Below are 26,916 nucleotides of genomic sequence, written 5' to 3' on the forward strand. Positions count from 1 at the left end.
CCATCGGAGAGGTGGAGTTACGGATCAGCCCGGCAGCTAAGGAGTCCCGGATGTAGGTCTCCATTGATTCGCGCTCAGGTTGGGAGAGGTTGTACAGCCTGCTGGACGGGAACTCCACGCCTGGCAATAAATCGATGGCACAATCATATGGACGGTGCGGGGGAAGAGTGAGTGCCCGATCCTTGCTAAAAACGTCAGCAAGATCGTGGTACTCAACCGGCACCGCTGACAGAATGGGGGGAACTTGGACCTGCTCCTTAGCCTGGGAACCGGGAGGAACCGAGGATCCCAAACACATCCGATGGCAGGTTTCGCTCCACTGTACCACCACCCCGGACGGCCAATCAATCCGGGGATTGTGTTTCATCATCCAGGGGAACCCCAGAATCACACGGGAGGTAGAAGGAGTCACAAAAAACTCAATCTCCTCCCTATGATTCCCTGACACTACCAGAGTTACTGGTGGTGTCTTGTGTGTGATTAAAGGGAGTAGGGTGCCATCTAGTGCTTGCACCTGCAATGGTGTAGATAGCGCCACCAGAGGGAGCCCTACCTCCCTGGCCCATCTGCTGTCTAACAGATTCCCTTCTGACCCTGTGTCTACCAGTGCTGGGGCCTGAAGGGTTAAATCCCCACTAAGGATTGTAGCTGGGAGTCGTGCGGCAATATGTGTGTGTCCCACGTGAATTTTTTGGCCCACCCTAAGCCCAGTCTCTAGGGGCGGGCGTTGGTGTTTAACCGTTCGGGGCAATCGCTCAACTGATGCTCCATTGAGCCACAAACAAAACACGCCCCGCGTGGAAACCTCCTCTGTCTATTAGGTGGTCTAAATGTGGCCCTGCTCGTGTCCATAGCTTCGTCAGCAGGGGGAGCTGTCGCCCCACGGGACGTAGAGGCCAGGGAGCGTGGGAAGGGCGGACCTTTCTCGGACCCGGAAGGAAGAGGGACGGCGCGCGCCCGGCCACGTCCTTCGTCTCGTTCCCGACGGCGTTCCTCCAACCGATTGTCTAACCGTATAACGAGATCAATAAGCCCATCTAATTCCCGCGGTTCATCCTTGGCCACTAGGTGCTCCTTTAGGACTGATGACGGTCCGTTTACAAAGGCGGCGCAGAGCGCAGCGTTATTCCAGCCGGACCTCGCAGCCGCGATGCGGAAGTCGACTGCATAAGCGGCTGCTCTCCGGCGTCCCTGTCTCATCGACAGCAGCACGGTTGAAGCGGTCTCTCCTCTGTTAGGGTGATCAAACACAGTTCTGAACTCCCTCACAAACCCAGTGTATGTGTGAAGGAGCCGTGAATTTTGCTCCCAAAGCGCCGTAGCCCAAGCGCGTGCCTCTCCCCGAAGCAGAGTGATCACATAAGCTATTTTGCTTGCGTCTGACGCGTACATGACGGGACGTTGTGCGAAGACGAGCGAACACTGCATAAGAAAGTCCGCGCACGTCTCCACACAACCTCCGTACAGCTCAGGAGGGCTTATGTATGCTTCAGGGGATGGTGGGAGGGGTTGTTGAACCACCACTGGAACATTAATATCTAGCACAGGATCGACAGGAGGAGGAGCTGCAGCAGCTCCCTGAGCACTCGCCGCCACTTGTGCGGAGAGAGCCTCCACCCTGCGGTTCAGGAGGATGTTTTGCTCGGCTATTTAATCCATTCGAGCCGTAAAGGCGGTGAGAATATGCTGTAGCTCACCAATCACGCCTCCTGCAGATGCCTGCGCTCCCTGCTCTCCCATTGGTTGTTCAACAGCCTGGTGACGCCCCTCGGAGTCCATGACGCTGGCCGAGATATCCTGTTGGGAAAGTGTAGTGACACAGACCCACAACAGGGGGCGTAAATGAATGGACAATGGAAGGAGTCAAATTATAACACTTTACTGTTGTGAATGTCACAACCAAACACAGCAGATTCAGAATGTGCAACAGTCAATTAATAAAGGTGTCGTGTGGGCAGGCTTGACGATAGGAGACGCCCGTCTGGAAATGAACCGGAACCACATGATTTCCACCGCCACCTGAACCCGAGGAATACTGGAGCCGCCAAGTCCCGGAGTCCCCAGGTGGCCACCTTCCCGGCGTGTCGGATCTGGTACTGCTGGCAGAAAGCAAAAGACAGTCAAAGGGTGAGTGTGTGAACACCCAGTAACAATGGTGGGAATGCCACCTCCACCTCTCACTCAACACGTTGCAGCGGTCTCAGATGAAAAGGAGCGCCGTCTTGCACAGCCTCCGCAAAAACGACCGGTTCTCCTGCAAACACTCACAATAACAGATTTATAAATCACAAAAGGCTGAGAGTATTACCTCCAGATGAAGATGATATCTCGGCAGTTTGGTGGAGGTGTCTTCCTGCTTTTATACCAGATGTGATGATTAGTGACAGCTGTCATGGATGATGGGTGACAGCTGTCACCACGGCTTGTTCCTGAGGCGGCAGCGCCCTCTCATGCCTGAAGCCCGCACTTCAGGCAGGGCGCCTTCTGGTGGTGGGCCAGCAGTACCTCCTCTTCAGCGGCCCACACAACAAGATCTGCTCATTGACACTGACCCTATGCCATGACATTGACCATATGTGTCTTTTTGCAAGGAATGTTTTTGCAGTTTTTGCTCTATGGCAAGATGCATTATCATCTTGAAAATGATTTCATCATCCCCAAAACATCCTTTCAATTGTCCAAAATATCAACATAAACTTGTGCATTTATTGATGATGTAATGACAGCCATCCCCCAGTGCCTTTACCTGACATGCAGCCCCATATCATCAATGACTGTGGAAATTTACATGTTCTCTTCAGGCAGTCATCTTTATAAATCTCATTGGAAAGGCACCAAACAAAAGTTCCAGCATCATCACCTTGCCCAATGCAGTTTCGAGATTCATCACTGAATATGACTTTCATCCTGTCATCCACAGTCCACAATTGCTTTTCCTTAGCCCATTGTAACCTTGTTTTTTTCTGTTTAGGTGTTAATGATGCCTTTCGTTTAGCTTTTCTGTATGTAAATCCCATTTCCTTTAGGCGGTTTCTTACAGTTCGGTCACAGAAGTTGACTCCAGTTTCCTCCCATTCGTTCCTCAATTGTTTTGTTGTACATTTTTCGATTTTTGAGACATATTGCTTTAAGTTTTCTGTCTTGACGCTTTGATGTCTTCCTTGGTCTACCAGTATGTTTGCCTTTAACAACCTTCCCATATTGTTTGTATTTGGTCCAGAGTTTAGACACAGCTGACTGTGAACAACCAACATCTTTTGCAACATTGCGTGATGATTTACTCTCTTTTAAGAGTTTGATAATCCTCTCCTTTGTTTCAATTGACATCTCTCTTGTTGAAGCCATGATTCATGTCAGTCCACTTGGTGCAACAGCTCTCCAAGGTGTGTTCACTCCTTTTTAGATGCAGACTAACGAGCAGATCTGATTTGATGCAGGTGTTAGTTTTGGGGATGAAAATTTACAGGGTGATTCCATAATTTTTTCCTCATAATTGAGTGATTCCATATTTTTTTCCTCTGCTTGGTCTAAAAAAGTAACCGTTACTGACTGCCACAATCTTTTTTTCTTGATTTCTTATAGTGTTTCTTAAAGCCAGAAAAGTTGCCATTTGAAATGACTTTAGTTTTGTGTCATGTCTGTGATTTGCTTTTTTTCTACAAAATTAAACAACTGAATGAACATCCTCCGAGGCCGGTGATTCCATAATTTTTGCCAGGGGTTGTATATATCACATACATCACATGGATCAGTTTGGATATGTCAAAATACTTGAAGAGGTCATGTTGCCTTATGCTGAAGAGGACATTCCTTTGAAATGGGTGTTTCAACAAGACAATGACCCCAAGCACACTAGTAAACAAGCAAAAGCTTGGTTCCAAACCAACAAAATTAATGCCTCGCAGATGTGAAGAAATCATGAAAAACTGTGGTTATACAACTAAATACTCATTTAGTGATTCAAAGGATTGCTAAAAAAGCAGTTTGAACATAATAGTTTTGAGTTTGTAGCGTCAACAGCAGATGCTACTATTATTGTGAACACCCACTTTTCTACTTTTTTTTTACTAATAGCCCAATTTCATAGCCTTAACAGTGCGCATATCATGAATGCTTGGTCTTGTTGGATTTGTGAGAATCTACTGAATCTACTGGTACCTTGTTTCCCATGTAACAATAAGAAATATACTCAAAACCTGGATTAATCTTTTTAGTCACATAGCACTACTTGTTGGGGAAAGTGAAATGCACGGACCCACACCAGGGGGCGTAAATGAAAGGCCAATAGAGAATCCAATAAATACAATTTATTGCTGTAAATGTGCACAACAGGTCAAAATATGCTTTTAGTTTTTCAATATCAATATAACCAAAGATGACGCGTGGGCAGGCCCAAGGGTAGGAGACGCCTAACCAGAGAAGAGCCGGGACCCACGATGTTCCACCGCCAACGGAGACCTGCAACACACCGGAGCCGCCAAGTCCTGAGTCCCCAGGTGGCCACCACTTCCAGCTGCCAGATCCAGTACTGCTGGCAGGAAAAGAGACAGGTTACGGGGTGGGTGTGTGAACACCCAGGAAACAAGTCAGCTGAAAATACACTTCCTTTCTGGGGGAAACCCTCCACCTCCAAACACAGGAACACAGAGTACGTGCAGTGCCTTATGTATCACTTAATCAAGTCAGAAGTGAGGAGTGGAGATGCTAACTCCTCCAACTTCCACAAACTCGGCTACAAGCTGCAAGTGTACAAAAGGTTAATGACTGCAAAAAGCTCAGATGCAAAAAACGTGTGCGTATGGCACAGAACGGCTGAGTAAGTTTACCTGTGTGGTAAGCTGATAACTCGGCAGAGTTGTGATGTCTCTCCCAGGCTTTATGGGTGGTGGTGATGATGTGATGACTGACAGCTGTCAGCTCCGGGCTCCTGGTGGACTTCCTGCAGCAACTGCGCCCTCTAGTGCCTGAAACCTGACAACAGGCAGGACACCCTCTGGTGGTGAGCCAGCAGTACCTCCTCTTCGGGCGGCCCACACAACACTACTATTATTCTGAACACTACTGTAAGTGTATCTGCGGACAGAAAGAAGCTGTTTTTGTGTCTTGGGGTTTTAGTCTTGATGGACCTCAGCTGTCTGCCAGAGGGGAGGGTAACAAAAAGTTTGTGTCCTGGGTGAGAGGGGTCGGCCACTATCTTCCTTGCTCGCCTCAGAGCCCTGGAGGTGTACAGGTCTTGTAGGGATGGCAGATTGCAGTCGATCACTTTCTTTGTTGCATGGATGATACTACGCAGATACGTACAACCCCTGGCAATAATTATGGAATCACTGGCCTCGGAGGATGTTCATTCAGTTGTTTAATTTTGTAGAAAAAAAGCAGATCACAGACATGACACAAAACTAAAGTCATTTCAAATGGCAACTTTCTGGCTTTAAGAAACACTATAAGAAATCAGGAAGAATAATTGTGGCAGTCAGTAACAGTTACTTTTTTAGACCAAGCAGAGGGAAAAAAATATGGACTCACTCAATTCTGAGGAAAAAATTATGGAATCACCCAGTAAATTTTCATCCCCAAAACTAACACCTGCATCAAATCAGATCTGCTCGTTAGTCTGCATCTAAAAAGGAGTGATCACACCTTGGAGAGCTGTTGCACCAAGTGGACTGACATGAATCATGGCTCCAACACGAGAGATGTCAATTGAAACAAAGGAGAGGATTATCAAACTCTTAAAAGAGGGTAAATCATCACGCAATCTTGCAAAAGATGTTGGTTGTTCACAGTCAGCTGTGTCTAAACTCTGGACCAAATACAATACAGGTTGTTAAAGGCAAACATACTGGTAGACCAAGGAAGACATCAAAGCGTCAAGACAGAAAACTTAAAGCAATATGTCTCAAAAATCAAAAATGCACAACAAAACAAATGAGGAACGAATGGGAGGAAACTGGAGGCAACGTCTGTGACCGAACTGTAAGAAACCGCCTAAAGGAAATGGGATTTACATACAGAAAAGCTAAACGAAAACCATCATTAACACCTAAACAGAAAAAAACAAGGTTACAATGGGCAAAGGAAAAGCAATCGTGGACTGTGGATGACTGGATGAAAGTCATATTCAGTGCTGAATCTCGAATCTGCATTGGGCAAGGTGACGATGCTGGAACTTTTGTTTGGTGCCGTTCCAATGAGATTTATAAAGATGACTGCCTGAAGAGAACATGTAAATTTCCACAGTCATTGATGATATGGGGCTGCATGTCAGGTAAAGGCACTGGGGAGATGGCTGTCATTACATCATCAATAAATGCACAAGTTTACGTTGATATTTTGGACACTTTTCTTATCCCATCAATTGAAAGGATGTGTGGGGATGATGAAATCATTTTTCAAGATGATAACTGTGAAAACATTCCTTGCAAAAAGACACATAAGGTCAATGTCATGGCCTGCAAATAGTCCGGATCTTAATCCAATTGAAAATCTTTGGTGGAAGTTGAAGAAAATGGTCCATGACAAGGCTCCAACCTGCAAAGCTGATCTGGCAACAGCAATCAGAGAAAGTTGGAGCCAGATTGATGAAGAGTACTGTTTGTCACTCATTAAGTCCATGACTCAGAGACTGCAAGCTGTTATAAAAGCCAGAGGTGGTGCAACAAAATACTAGTGATGTGTTGGAGCGTTCTTTTGTTTTTCATGATTCCATAATTTTTTCCTCAGAATTGAGTGATTCCATATTTTTTTCCCTCTGCTTGGTCTAAAAAAGTAACCGTTACTGACTGCCACAATTTTTTTTCTTGATTTCTTATAGTGTTTCTTAAAGCCAGAAAGTTGCCATTTGAAATGACTTTAGTTTTGTGTCATGTCTGTGATCTGCTTTTTTTCTACAAAATTAAACAACTGAATGAACATCCTCCGAGGCCGGTGATTCCATAATTTTTGCTACCAGACAGTGATGGAGGAGGAGACAATGGACTCAATGATGGCAGTGTAGAAGTTCACCATCATTGTTTTTGGCAGATTGAACTTCCTGAGCTGCTGCAGAAAGTACATCATCACAGGCACTGGACATGAACAACTGTCCACACAGTAACTTTAAATGTCAGACACAAAGGGAGACATTTAGCGGTTTTTTCAGCTATATTGGTGGACTTTCAGCTGAAATTGTAATTGATGGTATTTGTAACATTCATTCATTCATTTTCTATACCTGCTTACTCCAACCAAGGGCCATGGGGGGCTGGAGCCTATCTCAGCAGTCAAAGGGTGAGAGGTGGGGTACATCCTAGACAGGATGCCAGTCTATTTCAGGGCCACATATAGACAGATACACTCAATCAAACTCACAACTACAGTCAATTTAGTGTCACTAATTCACCAAACATTTATGTGTTTGGATGTGGGAGGAAGCCGAAGCACCTGAAGGAAACCCACACAAACATGGGGAGAACATGCAAACTCCACACAGGCAGGAAGAGATTCCACAACCTTCTTGCAGTGAAGCAACGGTGATTACCACTAAGCTACCTTTCCACCCTATTTGTAACATAAAAGTTTAAATATTTCTCAGCCGATAAGCCTAATCTGTTTTGTAAGAAGGAAAGAAAGAAAGAACTATTGTTAAAATTTTTTCACGTTTATTACTTTGAGAATTATGGCTGTATTTTAAAGTAGTATTATGGCAGTTTGATTTCAGGATGACCTGTAATGACTTGTCAGCAAGATCATTATGAGCTCTGCACAGCTCTTGGAACATGATGCTGTAATCCTCCTCTTCGTCCTGACTCAGACCTGCTTTATTGTTTTTCACCTGTTTTGCAAATTTCACAGGTGTCTGATTAGATGTTCGTGCTGCAGCAAGAATTCCCTCCGGAATTTTTTAATTTGAAAACCATCCCCATCAAGAAATCAACACCTGCGACAGTGGTGCATTGTCGCTAGTTGGGGTCATCACAGTAAAACACAATGACAAGGAAAATTTAAGCAATGGCTGCACCAAACTAAGAACAAATTAAAGTCACGTTCTGTACTCGAGCTGCTGCTGCTGAAGCTTGGAAGTGACAAGACCAGGTACAATCGTAGTGACCTGCAATGCACTGTAGAACTCAAGTTAAAATACTAACTGATAAGTAGTACCACCGTAATGACAAGATTACGTAACGTTAATACGAGGTCTGTGAGAAAAGAATCCGACCTTTTTATTTTATGCAAAAACTATTGTTGTGTGGGCCGCCAGAAGAGGAGGTACTGCTGGCCCACCACCAGAGGGCGCCCTGCCTGAAGTGCGGGCTTCAGGCACGAGAGGGCGCTGCCGCCACGGACACAGCCAGGGGTGACAGCTGTCACTCATTATCTCTTGACAGCTGTCACCCATCTACTCTACAGCATCTCACTCCATAAAGACCAGACGTCATCTCCACCTCGTTGCCGAGATATCGTACTTCTATGGAGGTAACTTTCCCTGCCTGTATTAATTGATTCCAAGAGCTATTGTTTTGCAGCTGTCAACCAGAGGACCGGCGTGGGTCGCGACTGTTTCGTCCTACGTCCGTCAGATAAGTGGTTAAACAGACGCTGCACGAGTGTGTGTTAGAGGTGGAGGTGGCATTCCCACCGTTGTTGTTACGGGGTGTACACACACCCACACTTGACTGTCTTTGTTCTTCGCCAGCAGTACCAGATCCGACAGTCGGGGACGGTGATCACCTGGGAATTCGGGACTTGGCGGCTCCAGTATTCACCAGGTTTGGTGGCGGCGGAAATCGTGTGGTTCCGGCTCTTCTCAGGACAGACGTTTTCTATCCTCGAGCCTGCCCACACGTCACCTTTGTGGATTGACTGTTATCAGATTCTGAGATTGTCTGTGTATTCATTGTGCACCTTCACAACATTAAATTGTTACTTTTTGGCTCATCTATTGACCGTTCATTTGCGCCCCCTGTTGTGGGTCCGTGTCACTACACTTTCACAAAAACTATATGGATTTGATTCATATGTTTTTACGTCAGCCAAGCTTGAACCTTCGTGCGGATGCGTGAGTTTTTCCACGCCTGTCGGTTGCGTCATTTGCCTGTGGGCAGGCTTTAAGTGAGCACTGGTCCACCCCTCTCCTCGTTGTTTCATTGCGAGGAAATGGCGGAATGATTTGGGCTTTTTTTCCATCAGAATTTTTTCAGAAACTGCTAGAGACAGGCAGCTGGAAACCATTCGAAAAATTTATCTGGCTTTCGGTGAAAATTTTACGGGCTTCACAGAGAATAAGGAGTGTTACTACAGCTTTAAGGACTGCCCACAATGGCGCACGGCGTGCCGCGCTCCGAGCCACCATCGAGAGGCAGAAACCACCACATCATTTCTAAACGGATGGCTGTGTGGAGCTGGGACCGTCGTGTGCAATTTCTCTGGTTATCACAAGAGCTGGACATCAGCCATTTTCCGGCAGATTTTCACTGATTTTCACTTTTAACAAGAGATTTTGTCATGGAAAGCCGCGCGGAGGCTTTGCGCGTCACGACTGATTCGTTGATGAAGCGAGACAAAGGAACACCTCTGTTTCGGAGTGCTAAAGAACAAGTTGGGACATGCCTATCTCGGCTTTCAATGTTTACCAGTCGAGTGAGTATAAGAGAAATTGTGGAGAGCTGGGCTTGTCCCAACTTGTCCTTGGGACAAATATATTTGTCCCAAATATATTTTTTGCATAAAATGAAAATGTCGGATTCTTTTCTCACAGACCTCGTATACGTATGGTGTTATTTCATGCAGTGCTTGGTTGTATCAAACACCAGAAAATGAGTAAATAAGATAGCAGCTAATGCTACAAACACAGCTTACCCGTTTGTCTCACTAGCATCCGCCTTGGCTTCTTCAACGGAGTGTTATAATCCAATCATTTCTCTGGGTAAGGATCCAGTGGTGTGGGTTTTTTCTCCATAAAATAAAATGAACAGACATTGGGACATTTGGGTGGATTTTTCAAATTCAGCGCCTTTAGCCAGCACTGGAGATCCTCGTCTTTCAAGCACAGCCGCCGTGTCCATAACTCTCATTTGGCTATTCGCACAGCAAGACTCTGGTGGTAAAACTTGGAACTACTTGTATAAACAAATGTAGCGGGATGAATGTCCCGGGTCCTGATTGAAAAGACGTTCCCGCTAGCTTGGCTAACAGGGAATTCCCGTTTGACTGACCTGGTAGAGGAATGGTCTTTAGTGCGAGCCGTCCAGGTTCGATCCCACCGCCGTCGTGGCCACACAAACATACTGCATTAAATGAGAGTTATGGACACGGCCGCCATTCGAATAGGGTTGGCCTTTTGCCACCAGAGTCTTGCCGTGCGAATAGTGAAATGAATAGTTATGGACATGGCCGAATAAAAAAATAATAATCAAAATCGAAAAATATTAAATTAGTTAAGACATCTTGAATGCAGTATGTTTGTGTATACAAGTAGTTCCAAGTTTTGCCACCAGTCTTGCCATGCGAATATACGTACCAGAGTCTTGCTGTGCGATTAGCCAAATGAGAGTTATGGACACGGCCGCCATGCGAATAGCCACGGTCAAAAATTAAATGCTCGTCAACAGCACTCAGATCTCTACTTTTCATATTCAAAACATCGTTCTGAAAGCGATAGTTTCCTCTTTCCTCATTTCTAAGTGTACTGTGTTCCCACGTCGCTAATCATAGATGCAGTGGCAAACTGGAAGTTGCTTGACAACATGGAGCCGCCCACCCTGACTTCCTGAATAAGGTGAATAAGCTGCTGTTGCTGTTTGAAATAATTCAGGTAAAGCTCTCGAGGTTTCCACCCCTCTGGACCATGAGGTCGCAGTTTCCTAGTTTCAGACCAGTATTTATTTATTCATTTTTTCTGGGTAAGCAGCAGCATTTGTGCAATGGAAACGTGTGGAATGGTTCACAGTTACGTGTATGTAACTGAGTAAGGCCGTTTTGCGCTGCATTACAATACTGCCTCTTGTGGGCAAAATCAGTATTCACTAAATTAAGTAAGTGCCTCTGTAATTTACATATTGTGATATATTGGAAGTTGTTTTCTCGTGATTAAATCCCACTCCACTTTCAATTCAATTTATTTAATGACCCTCCTAAATGGCCAAAAAGGCATTTTATGTAAGACTCTGCATCTGTTCCACCACTGATGTGTTTGAGCAGCACAGAGAAAAGCTACCAACTCTCCGCTGACGCGTTTCCCTCAGCTCACTTATCTTACAAACTAATCTTATCATCCCTGAGCCTTAATTCAATTAAATCTGATTGTCTCCGTCACTCGCCCTCATTCAGATCCATAAGAAAGATTAGGTGCAATTATTTCCAACATCAAAATATTTTCCCTCTTAGCCGTGGCTTTTCTAAAATGCTATTATGTTAACGGGGTCACGCTGTGGTGCTGCGCGCAGACCGCTTTGAGCTCGCACTGTCATGGTGCCATCTTAATGGAGTCCAGCTCAGAGGTTAACACCTGCCCCCTCACATTTGCTCAACTTTGAAATAACCTGAAAATCAGTACAGCACTTTTATATTTCAAAAAATAGACTGAAGTTGGAGGTCATCTGATACTTTTTTTTTTCATTTGCAAGCAAGGCAGTCAATTTAACAGCTGTTTCATTCAGGAAAAATGATTTAAGCCAGTGTGTCATAATTTGGCACACTGTAAAAAATGTTCACACAGAAACTACATGAGAGTGGAGACTGGTGTTGTAACATGTGCATTTCAGCCCAGTTTCACATATTTTTTATGTCCATCCATCCGTCTGTCCGGCCGCAATTCGTTCGCCGCAACATAGCTCGGCACCTGTTGCTCACAGAAACTTCATATTTGGTGGGTACATGCCTTGGAGGAATACTTCGCATGGGTTCGAAGGCCGGTGACCTTGACCTACTTTTCGAGGTCACCAGTGGTCACAACTGTCAAATCCTTTGCCACAGCATAGCTCAGCACCTTTTGCTCATAGAAACTTCATACATGGTGGGTACATGCCTTGGAGGAGTACTTTACATGGGTTCGAAGGCCGGTGACCTTGACCTCCGTTTCAAGGTCACCAGTGGTTGCATTTGTTTTGATGGCTGGCGACCATGACCGACTTTGTATGGTCACTGTTTGTCACATCCTCTAAATAAATATTATGCCAATCTCCAATTTTTTTCATTGTATATCCCATTTACATCGAACACACAAGGCTTCAACCAAATACCCACCCCATACAAGTACATATTACTGCACTTTGCATGGAAAATAATACTGTGCGCGGGGCATTTCATGATGAATATCTCTAGTTTTCTTTGTGATACTGTCATGAAATGCATTACATTTTCATGCTGCAGTTCAGTTTTGGTCACTATTTCTAACCCTAATCAACCCCCCCCCCCGCCCCCCCCTTCTCACCCCAACTTTAATACCATCATAAAATAATTTTGTGATACCTTCATAAAATGCGTTACATTTTTGTGACAGGATCAAGTTTTGATCACTATTTCTAACCCTAACCCAAACCCTAACCTCCACGTGCCCCATGTCACCCCAGATTTCATGATACCATCATGAAACATTTTTCGATACCATCCCGAAATGTGTTACATTTTTGTGCCACAGTTAAGTTTTGGTCACTATTTCTAACCCTAACCATGACACCCCCACCCCCGTGTCGCCCCAAGTTTAATACCATCACAAAATAATTTTGTGATACCTTCATAAAATGCGTTACATTTTTTGTGACAGGATCAAGTTTCGATCACTATTTCCAACCCTAACCCAAACCCTAACCTCCACTCGCCCCATGTCACCCCAAATTTTGTGATACCGTCATTATGTTTTGTGAAAGTACTATATTAAATCACTTCTCATGATATCGTCCCGTTTTTACTGTGTGATGGGGTTGTGTATTTCCATGCAGCAGTGCACAACAGGAAGCACTTTGTCCTCAGTCAGTCTGTCCAATGTAATGCTTCCACAAATTACAGCTGTTTAAAATTTTACTGAAATTAAATATCTTATCAATGAAATTGGTGGTGCAGGAGGAAAATGTGGGTTTGTTTACAAAAACAAATAAATGCTATTCTTAAAAGACATTTCAAAAAAATAACAACAGACAGAGGAACAAAAATTTTATTTTCATAACGAATATTTTATTTTCCTTTTAACAACATCTGCAGGAGGACGTGTGTGTGCACATGCATAATGTTTTGAAATTAGCCCCGTGAGACGCATATACGGGGCATACACGCTAACATGTCTCGTGAATCACTTTAGAGGTGTTTTTTGGTTGCAAAAACAGCATTTTAATATTTAGAAGTGTTTATTTCTCACTAACCTTTACAAAATATATGAGAAACATGTTAGAGTTATAGAGAAATAAACTGTTTCAAAAACATTTTCCGCCATCTTGGATTATTTTGTTTGAGTGAGCAGTCAGGTGATGTCACCATGCCTCTCTACTCTGATTGGTTGTTGCCCTGTGCTTCCCAGCATCCCACACACAAGTCTGGCTCAATTCTGCAGCACAAACGTGTCTCTACTACTTCTACTACTACTAGTACTACTTCAACTAATATGACTACTTGTACTACCACTACTACTACTATAACTCATATTACTACTACTACTATAACTACTACTACTACTACTACTGCTGCTGCTGCTGCTGCTGCCGCCACTGCTGCTAAAGTGCTCAACAGCCTATGTCACCCCTCCATATGTCAAAGTATATGTGTGCGATTTTTGGCTCAATTCCGATGTATTGTTTGGACAGGAGAGGGAGACACACACGCACACACACACACACACACAGACACACACACACACACACACACACACGCACACACAGTTGTGTCTTTGTATGTAGACAGTATCTTGTGGTTGTGTAGGCGACAGGGTTGTATTTGAAAAGAAGGAAGCTTGTTGTTGGTTGAGAGTGTACTTTGGAGTACTTCAATCCACTTATCTTCAGGAACAGATCGAGGTCACTTCCTGTGACATTGAAAGCTCTCCTCAGCTCTGGAATCAAGTTTTGTTTTTGTGCCTGTGACCTGATGACGTTCTGCCTCACAGAGCCAGAGTTCTTCACAGACGTTTCTGTGAGTCGTGAAAGTCTCGGGACAGTGGACGTGATGTGTGGATGATTCATATGTTCATTGTGTGTAGCCCTGAGTTGTCTGATTTGCAGTGTGTCCGTGTGTGTTGCACAGTGTGCGGCTGTGACCTGGCCCAGGGGGGCTTCTTCATGAAGAATGGAGAGTATCTGTGCACACTGGACTACCAGCGCATGCACGGCACACGCTGTAACGGCTGTGGAGACTTTGTGGAGGGGGAGGTGGTCACCGCCCTGGGGAAGACCTACCACCCGTCATGCTTCGTCTGCACAATCTGCAAGTAAGACACGCAACCTGCACTAAACACCACACAACTTACAGAAAAGCACTCAGAGTGCACACGTCCACCAAGGAAGTGCTGCTACGGTACTGTACGGCACTGTACGGCACTGTACGGTACTGTATGGCACTGTACGGCACTGTATGGCACTGTACGGTACTGTATGGCACTGTACGGTACTGTATGGCACTGTACGGCACTGTACGGCACTGTACGGTACTGTACGGCACTGTACGGCACTGTACGGTACTGTACGGCACTGTACGGCACTGTACGGCACTGTAAAATCCTCCTCTTCCTCCCCAATCCAAATGTTGAATTGACACCAAGTCATTCCAGCTGACATCAGAGTAGAATATTCAGTTGTCCTTTATGACATCAAATGCTGATAAATAATAAAAAAGACCTTCATTTTTAAGTTTTCAAAAAAGAAGCCTAATTTTATTTTGATGTATGTGATATCACATAATATTTCCAGGGGTGTACAGACATTTGCATCAAACTGTATCTTCTCATTGTTTTCCACATATTGGTTCTGACAAAGCTCTCTCTGAAGAGCACCCTGTCCTGGTATTTTGTAGCTGTATCTGTGTTTATGTACAGCTGTCCGGTACATTTTCCTCAGAATGATGGGAGGCCACAGTCCAGATGATAAGGCCACATGTTTAGTCCAACTGGAGCTATTTTAAAGAAAGCACTCAGTCTGGGATCAGTTTGGACAGCTGCCCTCTGGGAGGCAGCTTTGATGCTTCTGGCAAAAACTGTATTTAGGAAAAAAAATGGTTTATTTCTTTTGTAATTTTTATTTTATACATTTAGAAGCAGGCAGTGCTTTATGTCCACACACTTATTTGGATCTGGGTTGCAGTGGCAGCAGGCTAAATAAGGTGGCCCAGATGTTCTCAACCACATCCTCCAATTCCTCTGAGGGGAACCCAAAGCATTCCCAGGCCAGATGGGATATCTTCTGTGTTCTGGGTCAACCCCAAGGTGGTCTCCCAGTTGGATGGGCATCCAGTTCTTTCAGGTGGAGGTATCAAGCAAATATCCAAACCACTTCAACTCAGCACACAAGGGCAAGGACGTACACCTGGAATTTTGGTCCCCTACTACAGAAACCATGTTTGCCAGCTGATCAAGGAGGGTGGAGGTTATTTAATTACCCCATTTTATATTGGTTTTATCAATATTTAAAGCTGACTGATAGGGCTGAATAAAAATATAAATTTGAGTTTGGCTGAACTTGTGTGACTTTGATGTCTTTCATTAACACTGTATGTGGCACCGTTGATGATTGGTTGTCATTACATTAACAGCCACATCATCATTGCATGCACTGATTCAGCTGAGACTGCGGCCCACATCAGTAACGTAATAAACATATGAAGTAGTGCATTGTTCTTACCTCTGACACATCCAAAAGCTATATTGACATGTTAACTTTTCAATTTTAAATGTTTAATGTCCCAGGGACATGGAAAGGCCAATGTATTGAGATGATCGCCTCGCTTGTTTTGACGGCGACCACAATACTTTTACGACATTGCAGACCATAGGATATTTTCACAACCAAGATGTGAAGAAGTTATGAAGTGCCACTACAGTTGTGATTATTTTATTACAAATGCAAGTACAAAGTAATGAAATGACATTTAACAAGTATTTAACAAGTTTAATGATATATTAAACACAAAAAAGCCTGTGAATCGTGTGAAAAATGGCCCATTGAAATTGCAATTAAGGCCCATTGTGCACAGCACCTAGGAGCCAATGACTTCATAGCTGCTGCCACAGCAAGCTGGATTGTGCGCTGCCGTCATGTGTTCAAGCTCCAACTTACCCATCTTCAGACTTGCTGCTTCCTTTGTGTCTTTGGGGGGTTACTGGAGGGTGAAGTTGCAGCTCCTGCTTTTCTGCTGCGTTTTTCCAGATGTGTGTCATCTCCAGTACTGAGGTTCCTGCTCGTTTGCCTAACTCATGGACCCAGCCTATCCAGTCTTGTCAACCCTGTCCAGTATCCAGTCTTCACTCGCTTATGCGCTGGAGTTCCTGCCCTATGGTCAGTCCAGCTCCCTCTCCTAGGTCATTTTTCCTGGTGGTGGTTGATTTGTCTGTTACTTTCCACATACCCACCTCCACCATGGTGTTGACTCCTGTGAAACTGAATGATGATTTCACCTGGCTGAACATGGACGGTGTCTTATTCCGTGGGGAAATCATGGGGGTAGAATAGGACCAGCTGGTCCTATTGTGCCCTCCTAGGCTGCATTCTCTCCCAGACTCTGGCCCCGTCTTGTAGTGTGTAAGGCCGCTGGCCTGGTTCATAGCACACTGTGTTCACTGCCCTGTGTTGACTGTTTTGTTGCTTGTGAAGTTGCCTGGAACAGGCTCTTATTCTTTGAGTCATCAAAGAAGTAGTGACCCTTTAGTTGCCTAATTTTGCTCACATGCAACCCCTTCCATTTGTTTTGTGGGGTTTTCTTCTGATAATTAGAGGTTACTGGTTTATGGCCATAGAATTGTCATCCTTGCCAGCTGTTGCTTCTTCTTCTGCTCTTATGGAAATCTTGAATCTTAAGGTGCATTTACACATAAGCAAGACGCATTACAAATGCCATTTTTCTGTCATTCGTGACACATTCCTGACATTCTTAACATGACTTAATGCATCTGAATAGGTTTCTTAATAGTGCGTGTTGCTACTTGATATTCTTGATATTCGTGAAGCATGTTTTTGCCTGTCAAAAAACTTCCACAAATGTCACACACCACCCTCATTTCGTCTCACGCCGTGGAGGTCGCAACTGAGCATGTTGATCCATCTTGATGACTAGTGATCCTTAATAGAATGTGACAACGTTCGTAGTGGTTCCTGTGATGGTTCTTGGAGCCCAAACTGTCATGCGTTATTACGAAGTGACACGGAAACTGTCAACTTTTGACACGACTTGTAACGCGGCGTCACATTTCACTGCGCGCCACGACAGGTCAGTTTTCTGTCACGTGCACACAATTAAACTCGGCTCCACAGCATTCAGTTTGATGCAGTATGCCAAAGAGGAACAGTGACACGAAGTCAGCCAAGTGTCGTTCCACAGCTCCTGCTGAAGCTCCTCAGGACGCTTCTGCTGTTGTAACCGATGAGCGGGAGAACGAGTCTGAGCAACCAGAGGAGCGAGAGGAGACTCACGTGCTGCCAGACATCTCTGCACCTCCTCCAGTCCGGCGGAGGAAGAAGCACGCGTACAATTAAACCCTGCTGCACCGCATTCAGTTTGATTGCTGACACCAAGTCGGCTAAAAGTCTCATTTCAGTGCTCTTCAGCGCGCTCCTGCAGGTGTTCCACCTGCTGCATGTGCCTAATGTTTGGGAAAACACACGAGACAAGAGCCGCATGAAGCCACACATCTGGCTCTGTCCATCTCCTCTTCCTCCTCTCTGCACCACTTCATGGCACAGAGCCCAACTATGCATGCAGTCACAAAGTTCTTCTGAAAAACTGGAGCGATTTGAATTCGGTTGAATGAATATGGGTGCGTGTGTGGAGACAATTCACCTCGTTCACAACGTGACAGGACTTAATGATGTGCTGTTACGTGTAATAGCGCGCAACAACGTGGAACATTATTATTGACCGTGCATAGTGGTTCCTGATAATTCTCCAGCAACACGTGCCATTAATCGTAACATGTGGTAACAGGGTGCAATAGTTCCTGAGGACACCTGACACCTCTGCCCCGAATAATCACATTTGTGATCAGCGGCCAAGAATGTGTACTTCGTGGCATTTGTGACTTGTCGTCGTTATGTGTAAACGCAGCATTAGAGGTCATCTTCTTTGGGACAAACAGTGACCAAGGAAACAAATGTAGTTTTTCTTGTGACAATGGGGCAACCCTGAATTAACAAACAGGACTCCCCATTTCCTTTCATCTTATTCTGCTTCACTTATGTTATGGATTTTTTAGTTTTCAGGAACTGTGCCCGATGTTCACCATTCTGTGGTCATCATCAGCTAAAATCTGCAGTCTTGAGCCTACTGAAATAACAGAGATGCATTTGGTTCCTGAACACACTGACAAAATTACAAAAACCGTTGTTTAGTACTGTCCTCTTCTGTATACCCACTGGAATGCTGTAGTATGTGTCATGTCAAAACTGATAGGGTGAACCGTCCCATTACATTTTACTCTGTTGGTGTGAAATGACTCAACCAAGACAAACACTGAGTGATGTTTTCTGACCTGACTGCAGCAAAGTAACTAAGCATTAGTGACGGATTTCATCATGCTTTCTGTAAAATAACTGATTATGACACTCAAATGTGGCACTGGCATGTAATTTATGTCCTGTCCAACCTGAAATTATTTCCTTGTTTTTCATGAGCTCATGTATACGTTTGAAAAATTATATGTTTGTGGGAATATCAACTGTTGTTTGTCTTGATCATGTTTGTGTCTAAAACAAGTTTGTCGTCACAGTGAGAGGAATGGTTGAAGTTCAGTGCTGGAAAGACTTGGTGTACTTGTCTTCAATGATATTGTACCAACAACATACATGCTCATGCGTGTACAGCACCTGTGCTGATTGTAGCCTTAATAGAGTTGGGGCCGAACATTTATATCATGGAAATTTTGGGCTTTTAATGATGTCTTTGATCTTTTCTTATGTTGGGTGGAATGATTGTTCAGCATCATTAAGGTTTTAAAATATAATGTAATGCAAAAATACCCTGGACCATAGGGGCATTGTGTTCTTTATAATTTGCAGTTGTTTAATAATTTATTACGATCCTATTGTCTTAGCTACATTTTGTATATATTCAATAAAACCCCTCTATCAATCAAACAATCAAAACAATATTTACATTTTAACGGCATCTGCAAGAGGCTTACCGCCATAGGAAGTTAACTTTAAGTTAGCAGAAGTTAGCATGCATGGTAATGCCACAAAATGTCTTGTAAATGGCTGCAGAGGCATTATCAGGTTACAAAAGAGCATTTTCAGTTTTAGAAGTGCTTATTTCTTGCTAGCTTTTGCATAATATATGAAGAAGAGGATATATTTACACACAAATGAAACAGAGTTTTGCAGCTAGCTACCAACCCGCGATGTCACCATGCTAACGTTTGTGAAATGTCTTGTAAATAAGTTCAGAGGTGTTATTAGGTTCCAAAAATGGCATTTTCAGTTTTAGAAGTGTTTATTTCTTGCCAGCTTTTGCATAATATATGAAGAAGAGGATATATTTACACACAAATGAAACAGAGTTTTGCAGCTAGTTACCAACCCGCGACGTCACCATGCTAACGTTTGTGAAATGTCTTGTAAATAAGTTCAGAGGTGTTATTAGGTTCCAAAAATGGCATTTTCAGTTTTAGAAGTGTTTATTTCTTGTTAGACATGTATATAAACACACAGAGCAAAGTGGTTTTGGAGAGGCCAGCCACTGACATCACTGTGCAGCTCTACTCTGATTGGCTGTCACCCCCGCTACTCCAAAACAAAACAACAGATTGAAATAGAATGTGACATTTTAACCTCTTAAATTACCTCTTAAAATATGTCAAGGTCAGCCATCTTTGAACTTGTCCAAGGTGTGAGTCGCAAGAATGTTCTCTGTGAATTTTCAAGACTGTGGCAGTAATAAGACTGGACTTATGCTGAGCACGGATGGATGGACGGACGGACGGACACAAAGCCTTTGCAATACATGAAGGCCATATTTGATGGCATCGGCTAAAAACAAGAACTAGGTGCACAGGTTTTAAGTTATTTTGGATGTTCTCTAGTCCACACTTGGTCAAAATTATACATACAGGCTTAAATCTTTTAATAAGTGGTGGTCAAGGTTCTAAAATGTCTTTTAATGTGACAAAGCCTTTTAACTGCTTGTTAGTGATCATGATTGACTATAACTTTTCTTTGCCAGCATAAAGAGGACATGCCTGACAGCACTCATTTGACTGACCAGTACTCAGAGCAATGGGAACTTAGTGAAGATCTAAGATCAATTTAGGTGTCATATGAAACAAATAATGAAGATACATAATGTCGAGATGCAGAACAAAAAGGTTTAGGAACTCTGTTATCCCAGCTGTAATATACCTTTTAAACAAGAGTAATGAATGAATTATGATGTGTTTTTGAACTGTATGTTTTTTAATTACTAGATTTAATGTAAGTTTTATTTGTTTTCAAGATTTTTTTAAGATGGACAGATGTAAGTGTGTGTGTGTGTGTGTGTGTGTGTGTTTTAACTGTTGGCTGCTGTATTTTAACAGTATTTGCCCTTTGGGGACATAATAAAGCATTCAATTGAACTGAAGTGGAATGAAACGTGACAATATTCTTACCATTATACTCATAAATAAATATTAATTATTCGTCTAATATACAGTGGGGAAAATAAATATTTGATCCACTGTCGATTTTGCAAGTTTTCCTACCTACAAAGAATGCAGAGGTCTGTAATTTCTATCATAGGTACACTTCAACTGTGAGAGACAGAATCTAAAAAGAAAATCCAGAAAATCACATTGTATGATTTTTAAAAAAAATAATTTGCATTTTATTGGATGAAATAAGTATTTGGTAACCTACCAATCAGCAACTATTCTGGCTCTCACAGACCTGTTAGTTTTTCTTTAAGAAGCCCTCCTATTCTGTACTCTTTACCTGTATTAATTGCACCTGTTTGAACTTGTTACCTGTATAAAAGACACCTGTTCACACACTCAGTCAATCACATATAATCACACAATCAATCAGTAAACAACTCATCCACCATGGCCAAGACCAAAGAGCTGTCTAAGGACACCAGGGACAAAACTGTAGACCTGCACAAGGCTGGGATGGACTACAGGACAACAGGCAAGCAGCTAGAAGACAACAACTGTTATGATTATTTATTAGAAAGTGGAAGAAACACAAGATGACTGTCAATCTCCCTCGGTCTGGGATTCCATGCAAGATCTCACTTTGTGGGTAAGGATGATTCTGAGAAAGTTCAGAACTACACAGGAGGACCTGGTCAATGACCTGAAGAGAGCTGGGACCACAGTCACAAAGATTACATTAGTAACACATGATGCTGTCATGGTTTAAAATCCTGCAGGGCAGCAAGGTCCCCCTGCTCAAGCCAGCACATGTCCAGGCCCGTTTGAAGTTCACCAGTGACCATCTGGATGATCCAGAGGAGGCATGGGAGAAGGTCATGTGGTCAGATGAGACCAAAATAAAGCTTTTTGGCATCAACTCCACTCGCCGTGTTTGGAGGATGAAAACAACCCCAAGAAAACCATCCCAACCGTGAAGCGTGGGGGTGGAAACTGTTGTGTGTTGGGGGGTTTGGCTGGACATTTTGGTGTTGTTTTCTTTTCTTTGCTCTCCAGGTGGTATGCAAACTATTTTTTTTTCTATGGAGAAGGTGCTGGCGGAAGAGTCCTTCACCTTCATCAGAACTATTGGCTGCACCTGCGGAGGATGTTCACGTGCAGGCCTAACGACTTGCAGCACCTGTGGATGATGCTCACGTGCAAACTTAAAAACTTTCAGCTGAAGCAGATAATGAGATGGCATTCTGCATTTAAGCCATGAGTGATTCGAGCAGAATTGCCGGGAACTCGACCTTGTGACGTTCGTTTGTGAGACGCTGAGGACCGCGCCAGGGTTTGACACATCGTGCCTGTGAAGGAGGACGGGTGAGGGACACATGCTGTCAGCACACATCAGAGGTGATGATTGTCTGAATAAGTGTTAACAGTAATTTGGTATTTTGTTACGCAGTATATTTGAACATTGATGAGAATTGTGCAGTTTGCTCCTCACTGTCGTGGCATACGGACTGATGATCCTCCACCTGTTGTGAGAAGCTGCTCATTTACATAAAGTTGTGAGTTCAGAAGCGCCGGGCTTTGATCCATTTGGGCGCTGGAGAGCGTGCCGTCCTTCACCTCGCCAGACAACCGAATATTTATGTTGTACACAAATTATTGCACAGGAGGGAAATAAATTTGTTTTGTTTTTGGAACCGCTTTCTGGTTATTTAGCGCTGGGCCCTTGTCAGATGCTGGGTCGGTTCTCTGACCCGCGTCAGCACATAACAGGAAACATCATATTCTCGGGGTGATCTTCTGCAAAGAGGACAGGACAATGTATCAGGGCAGGGGTCATGTATCGCGAGATTTTGGCAAACAACCTCCTTCCCTCAGTAAGAGCATTGAAGATGGGTTGTGGCTTGGTCTTCCAGCATGACAGTGACCCCAAACACACAGCCAGGGCAGCTAAGGAGGGGCTACGTACAAAGCATTCCAAGGTCCTGGAGTGGCCAAGCCAATCTCCAGACCTGAACTCAATAGAAAATCTTTGGAGGGAGCTGAAACTTGAAACCTGAAAGATCTGGAAAAGATCTGTATGGAGGAGTGGACCATAATCCCTGCTGCAGTGTGTTAAAACTACAGGACTACAGGAAACATCTGACCTCTGTAATGGCAGACAAATGTTTCTGTACCAGTTGTTAAGGTCTGTTTATCTATTGTATCAAATATTATTTCATGCAATAAACTGCAAATTAATTATTTAAAAATCATACAACGTGATTTTGTTGATTTTGGTTTTAGATTCTGTCTCTCACAGTGGAAGTGTACCTACGATACAAATTACAGACCTCTCCATTCTTTGTAGGTGGGAAAACCTGCAAAATTGACAGTGGATGAAATACTTATTTTCCCCACTGTATTATTTGACTGTCACTCACTCACTCACTCCTGTGAATGTTTATTGTCCAGTGTAAGTTGTAGACAAAATGCAGTATTAGTACTGCAGTGAGTACATGTCCTCTGGAGATGCATCAGCATAAACCACCAGAGAACCTACAAGGCTCAGCTGATGAGCTGACGTTTGTCTTTTGACCATGTGACCAGTTGTTGATGTCATCCCGCTGCAGACGGCCGTTTCCTGCTGGGGACAGGGTGACCTTTAACGGGAAGGACTGCCTGTGTCAGTACTGTGTGGAGCCCATGTCGCCAGGACCCAAAGACATCCTGGGCTTCAGCAGTAAGTACACACACACACACACACACACACACACACACACACACACACACACACACACACACACACACACACACACACACACGCACACACACACAGAGCATCAAATGCCGCCGTCCCGTTTAAAGCCCAAGAACCCACAAGAACAGAATCTATTATGTCTAATTATGCAGCACATTAGAAGCTGTTGAGCCACAGTCATACGAGGTGTGAAAACTGTGAATCATTTCACAATTTGATCACATATCCTCCACTCGTTATTAATATTACTGATCAAAATGTTCTCGTCTGTTTCAGAAAATGAAAAGGTATAAAACTGTGGGACACACGTCCTCCTCTGTTAATTCAGCTGCGTGTCTCACCAGCCGTTTTTCTTTGTGAATAACAGTGAGACAAACCTCATTAAATTATGGTGTTTCCTGTCCTCTCATTCCGGGAACGTGCAGCATCCTGCTCTTTTTTTTCACTCTCACCCTGGTGGTCTGAAGAGCTTTTAGACAAGGTCACCTATAAATAAGACATGCTGATTCTCCGCGCGTCATCCTTTTAGCCTCATTACGGCTGTGTGACTGCTGTTTGTTTAGTCAAGAAAATATGGCAGGAGGATTGTTCATTTGAAAACCAGTGTGTGGATTTGACCTGGGAATAGATCGGGCTTTTAGTGCCGTGCGGATGGATGTCATGAGGCAGCTGTCACATGGTTGCCCTCCATCCCCATCTAGTGTTGTGGGATCGAAACAACAAAGGGTTTGAAGTCTGACTGAATTTGGTTTTCTGTGAAGTCCATGAACTAGTTTGAGACTCACACAAAACATAACTCCTCCTGGAGGGCTCCCGCCCAGCATGTTTTACAACTCCACCCACCCATAGCTAATTAACTCATTCAGGTGTGCTCAGCCAATCAAGAGCTGGGAAACACCAACGCTAATTGATGAGGTGCGATTAGAGCAGGTAGACATGGGAAATATGCAGGACAGGTGGCGTCCAGGAGCAGGGTTGGAGAGGTCTGTGCTAACTCATGCACACACTCCTTGGCCCTGTCATTAGACACACCTGCTTATTAAAGCAAATATCTAATTGGCCAATCATGTGGACGACAACCAATGCAATCAGACATGTAGACACGGTTAATAGGACTTGCTGACTTTCAGAGCAACTGGACCAGGAGTGCTCATAACTACCATTTTTGGTGGTGGTGGTGTTGTCAACTGTGTTTTTGTGACAGCTACATATATGAGGGCCGACTGAGAAGTTTTGAGCCTGACCCAGGAAAAGTCGGGCGTGGTTCTCCATCTCTTGCATTCTGAGAATTCATCATTTCTCAGCATTGCACCCTGTGAGTTAAAACTTCACACATTCTCAAGAAATATTACGTTCTCAGAATGTAAAAGATGGAGAACCACGCCCAACTTTTCCTGGGTCCAGCTCAAAACTTCTCAATCGCCCCTTGAGTCTTGAGTTTATTTTATAGCAGCACCGTGGCTTAGTGGTTGGCATTGTTGGGTTCCGGGAGCGCTTCACAACGGGTGCTCCGACTACCTCCCACTTCCAAAAACATGCAGGTTCTGTGAAATGGTGACTCTAAATTAGCTGTAGGTGTGAATGTGCTTGTCTGTATGTGGCCCTACGTAGACTGGCTTCCTGCCCTGGGTGCAGACCGCCTCTTGCCCTATGACCGCTGATAGAGGCTCCTGCTCCCCTGCAGCCCTTCAGTGGATAAGTGGGTATAGAAAAAGAATGAATGAGTTCATTTAGGCGTGATACCAATCAGTTGTGTAGCTTCTTGATTTTACAACCTTTCAAACTGACCCCATGTTGACCAAAATGTCAAATTTCATTTTGTTGTGTTTGTGTAAACACATATAAATGCCAAATCCAAAATAAAATGGTATTCTAATCATACTGAATATTGTGATTGATGTTCAAACATATAGACAAGATTGTCCAGTTATCTTGATAAGTGATAATTGAATGACCCCCCCGCCCCTCCCAAAAAACTTTTGAATTTAATTAAACAATTGAAAACATCAAAATAAATGTTTTTTGTCATTTCCTCAATTGTGAATTGCATTTTTTAAACAAAAATGACAAGTATTCAGCAGACTTGGTATTTAGGATCAAGATTGGAATCTTCTTGGAAAAACATTAGAAGGATGCGATTGGTGTATTTTTAGCCACTGTATTGAATATTGACGGCCATAGTGTATTTACATGTATATGTTGTGTGGGCCGCCAGAAGAGGAGGTACTGCTGGCCCACCACCAGAGGGCGCCCTGTCTGGAGTGCGGGCTCCAGGCACCAGAGGGCGCAGCCGCCTCACAGGAGCAGCCAGGGTGACAGCTGTCACGCATCACCTGCAACAGCTGTTACCAATCATCTGATCGGCAGGAGTATATCAGCAGGACGACGTCTCCACCTCTTCGCCGAGATATCGTTTCTACCTAGAAGGTAACGTAGCTCAGCTGACGAATTGTATCCTTTTTGGATTTTGTGCGTTGTTCTGAGGAGTATTTTTCCAACGAGAGGTGGAGGTAGTTTTCCTACCGTTCGGATTCCTGGGTGCAAACGTGCCCTCCTTTAATTGTTCTTTGTTCCTCGCCAGCAGTACCAGGTCCGACACGCGGAGGCAGTGGCCACCTGGGAGTTCGGGACTTGGCGGCTCCAGTATTCCCGGGGTCTGGTGGCGGAGGAAATCGTGTGGTTCCGGTTCTGCTTTGGAGAGGCGTCTCCTATCTTCGAGCCTGCCCACACGACACCTTTGTGAATTGACTTTTTTCCATTATTGTAATCTGTAGTGTTTGTTGTGCACATTCACAACAGTAAAGTGTTGTTATTTGACCTATTCCATTGTCCGTTCATTTGCGCCCCCTGTTGTGGGTCCGTGTACTTACACTTTCCCAACAGTATATGTGTATGTGTATAGGTATGTGTGTGCATATGTGTATGCATGTATGTGTGTATATGTATGTGTATGTAGGATTACTTTCAAAAGTAAGTTCCAAAAGTAATCAGATTACAAGTAATCCAAATGTATGTACATACATACATGTAATCCACATATATTCTTTCAAAGTAATCCTACCCAGCCTTATATATGCAAGCCTATCTTGACATGCCTATCTTTGCTTTCAATGCTTACCAGTCGAGTGAGTTATAAGAGAAATTGTGGAGAGCTGGGCATATCCGAACTTGTCCTCTGGCACGCTGAAACGGAGGCATTCTTTGTCTCGCTCGAACAGCGAATCGGTCGTGATGCACAAAGCCTCCGTGCGGCTTTCCACAACAAAATCTCTTGTTAAAAGTGAAATCTGCCAGAAAATGGTTGATGTCCAGCTCTTGTGATAACCAGAGTAAGTGCACACGACGGTCCCAGCTCCACACAGCGATCCATTTAGAAATTATCTGGTGGTTCGTGCCTGTCGTCATGGCTCGGAGCGCGGCGTGCCGAGCGCCATTGTGGGCCATCCTT

General features: G+C 44.0%; 1 protein-coding gene across 1 annotated transcript in view; it reads left to right on the forward strand.

The window, feature by feature from the left end:
- Nucleotides 1-26,916, forward strand: part of ablim1a (actin binding LIM protein 1a) — a 270,896-nt gene that overhangs the window by 110,405 nt on the left and 133,575 nt on the right. The window contains exons 3-4 of the mRNA XM_034184185.1: nucleotides 14,209-14,392; nucleotides 23,341-23,450. Coding sequence (XP_034040076.1) covers nucleotides 14,209-14,392; nucleotides 23,341-23,450 — 294 coding nt within the window. The remainder of the gene's footprint in view (nucleotides 1-14,208; nucleotides 14,393-23,340; nucleotides 23,451-26,916) is intronic.

The sequence above is a fragment of the Thalassophryne amazonica genome, chromosome 13 (assembly GCF_902500255.1).
Source record: "Thalassophryne amazonica chromosome 13, fThaAma1.1, whole genome shotgun sequence".
NCBI classification, from domain to species: Eukaryota; Metazoa; Chordata; class Actinopteri; order Batrachoidiformes; family Batrachoididae; genus Thalassophryne; species Thalassophryne amazonica.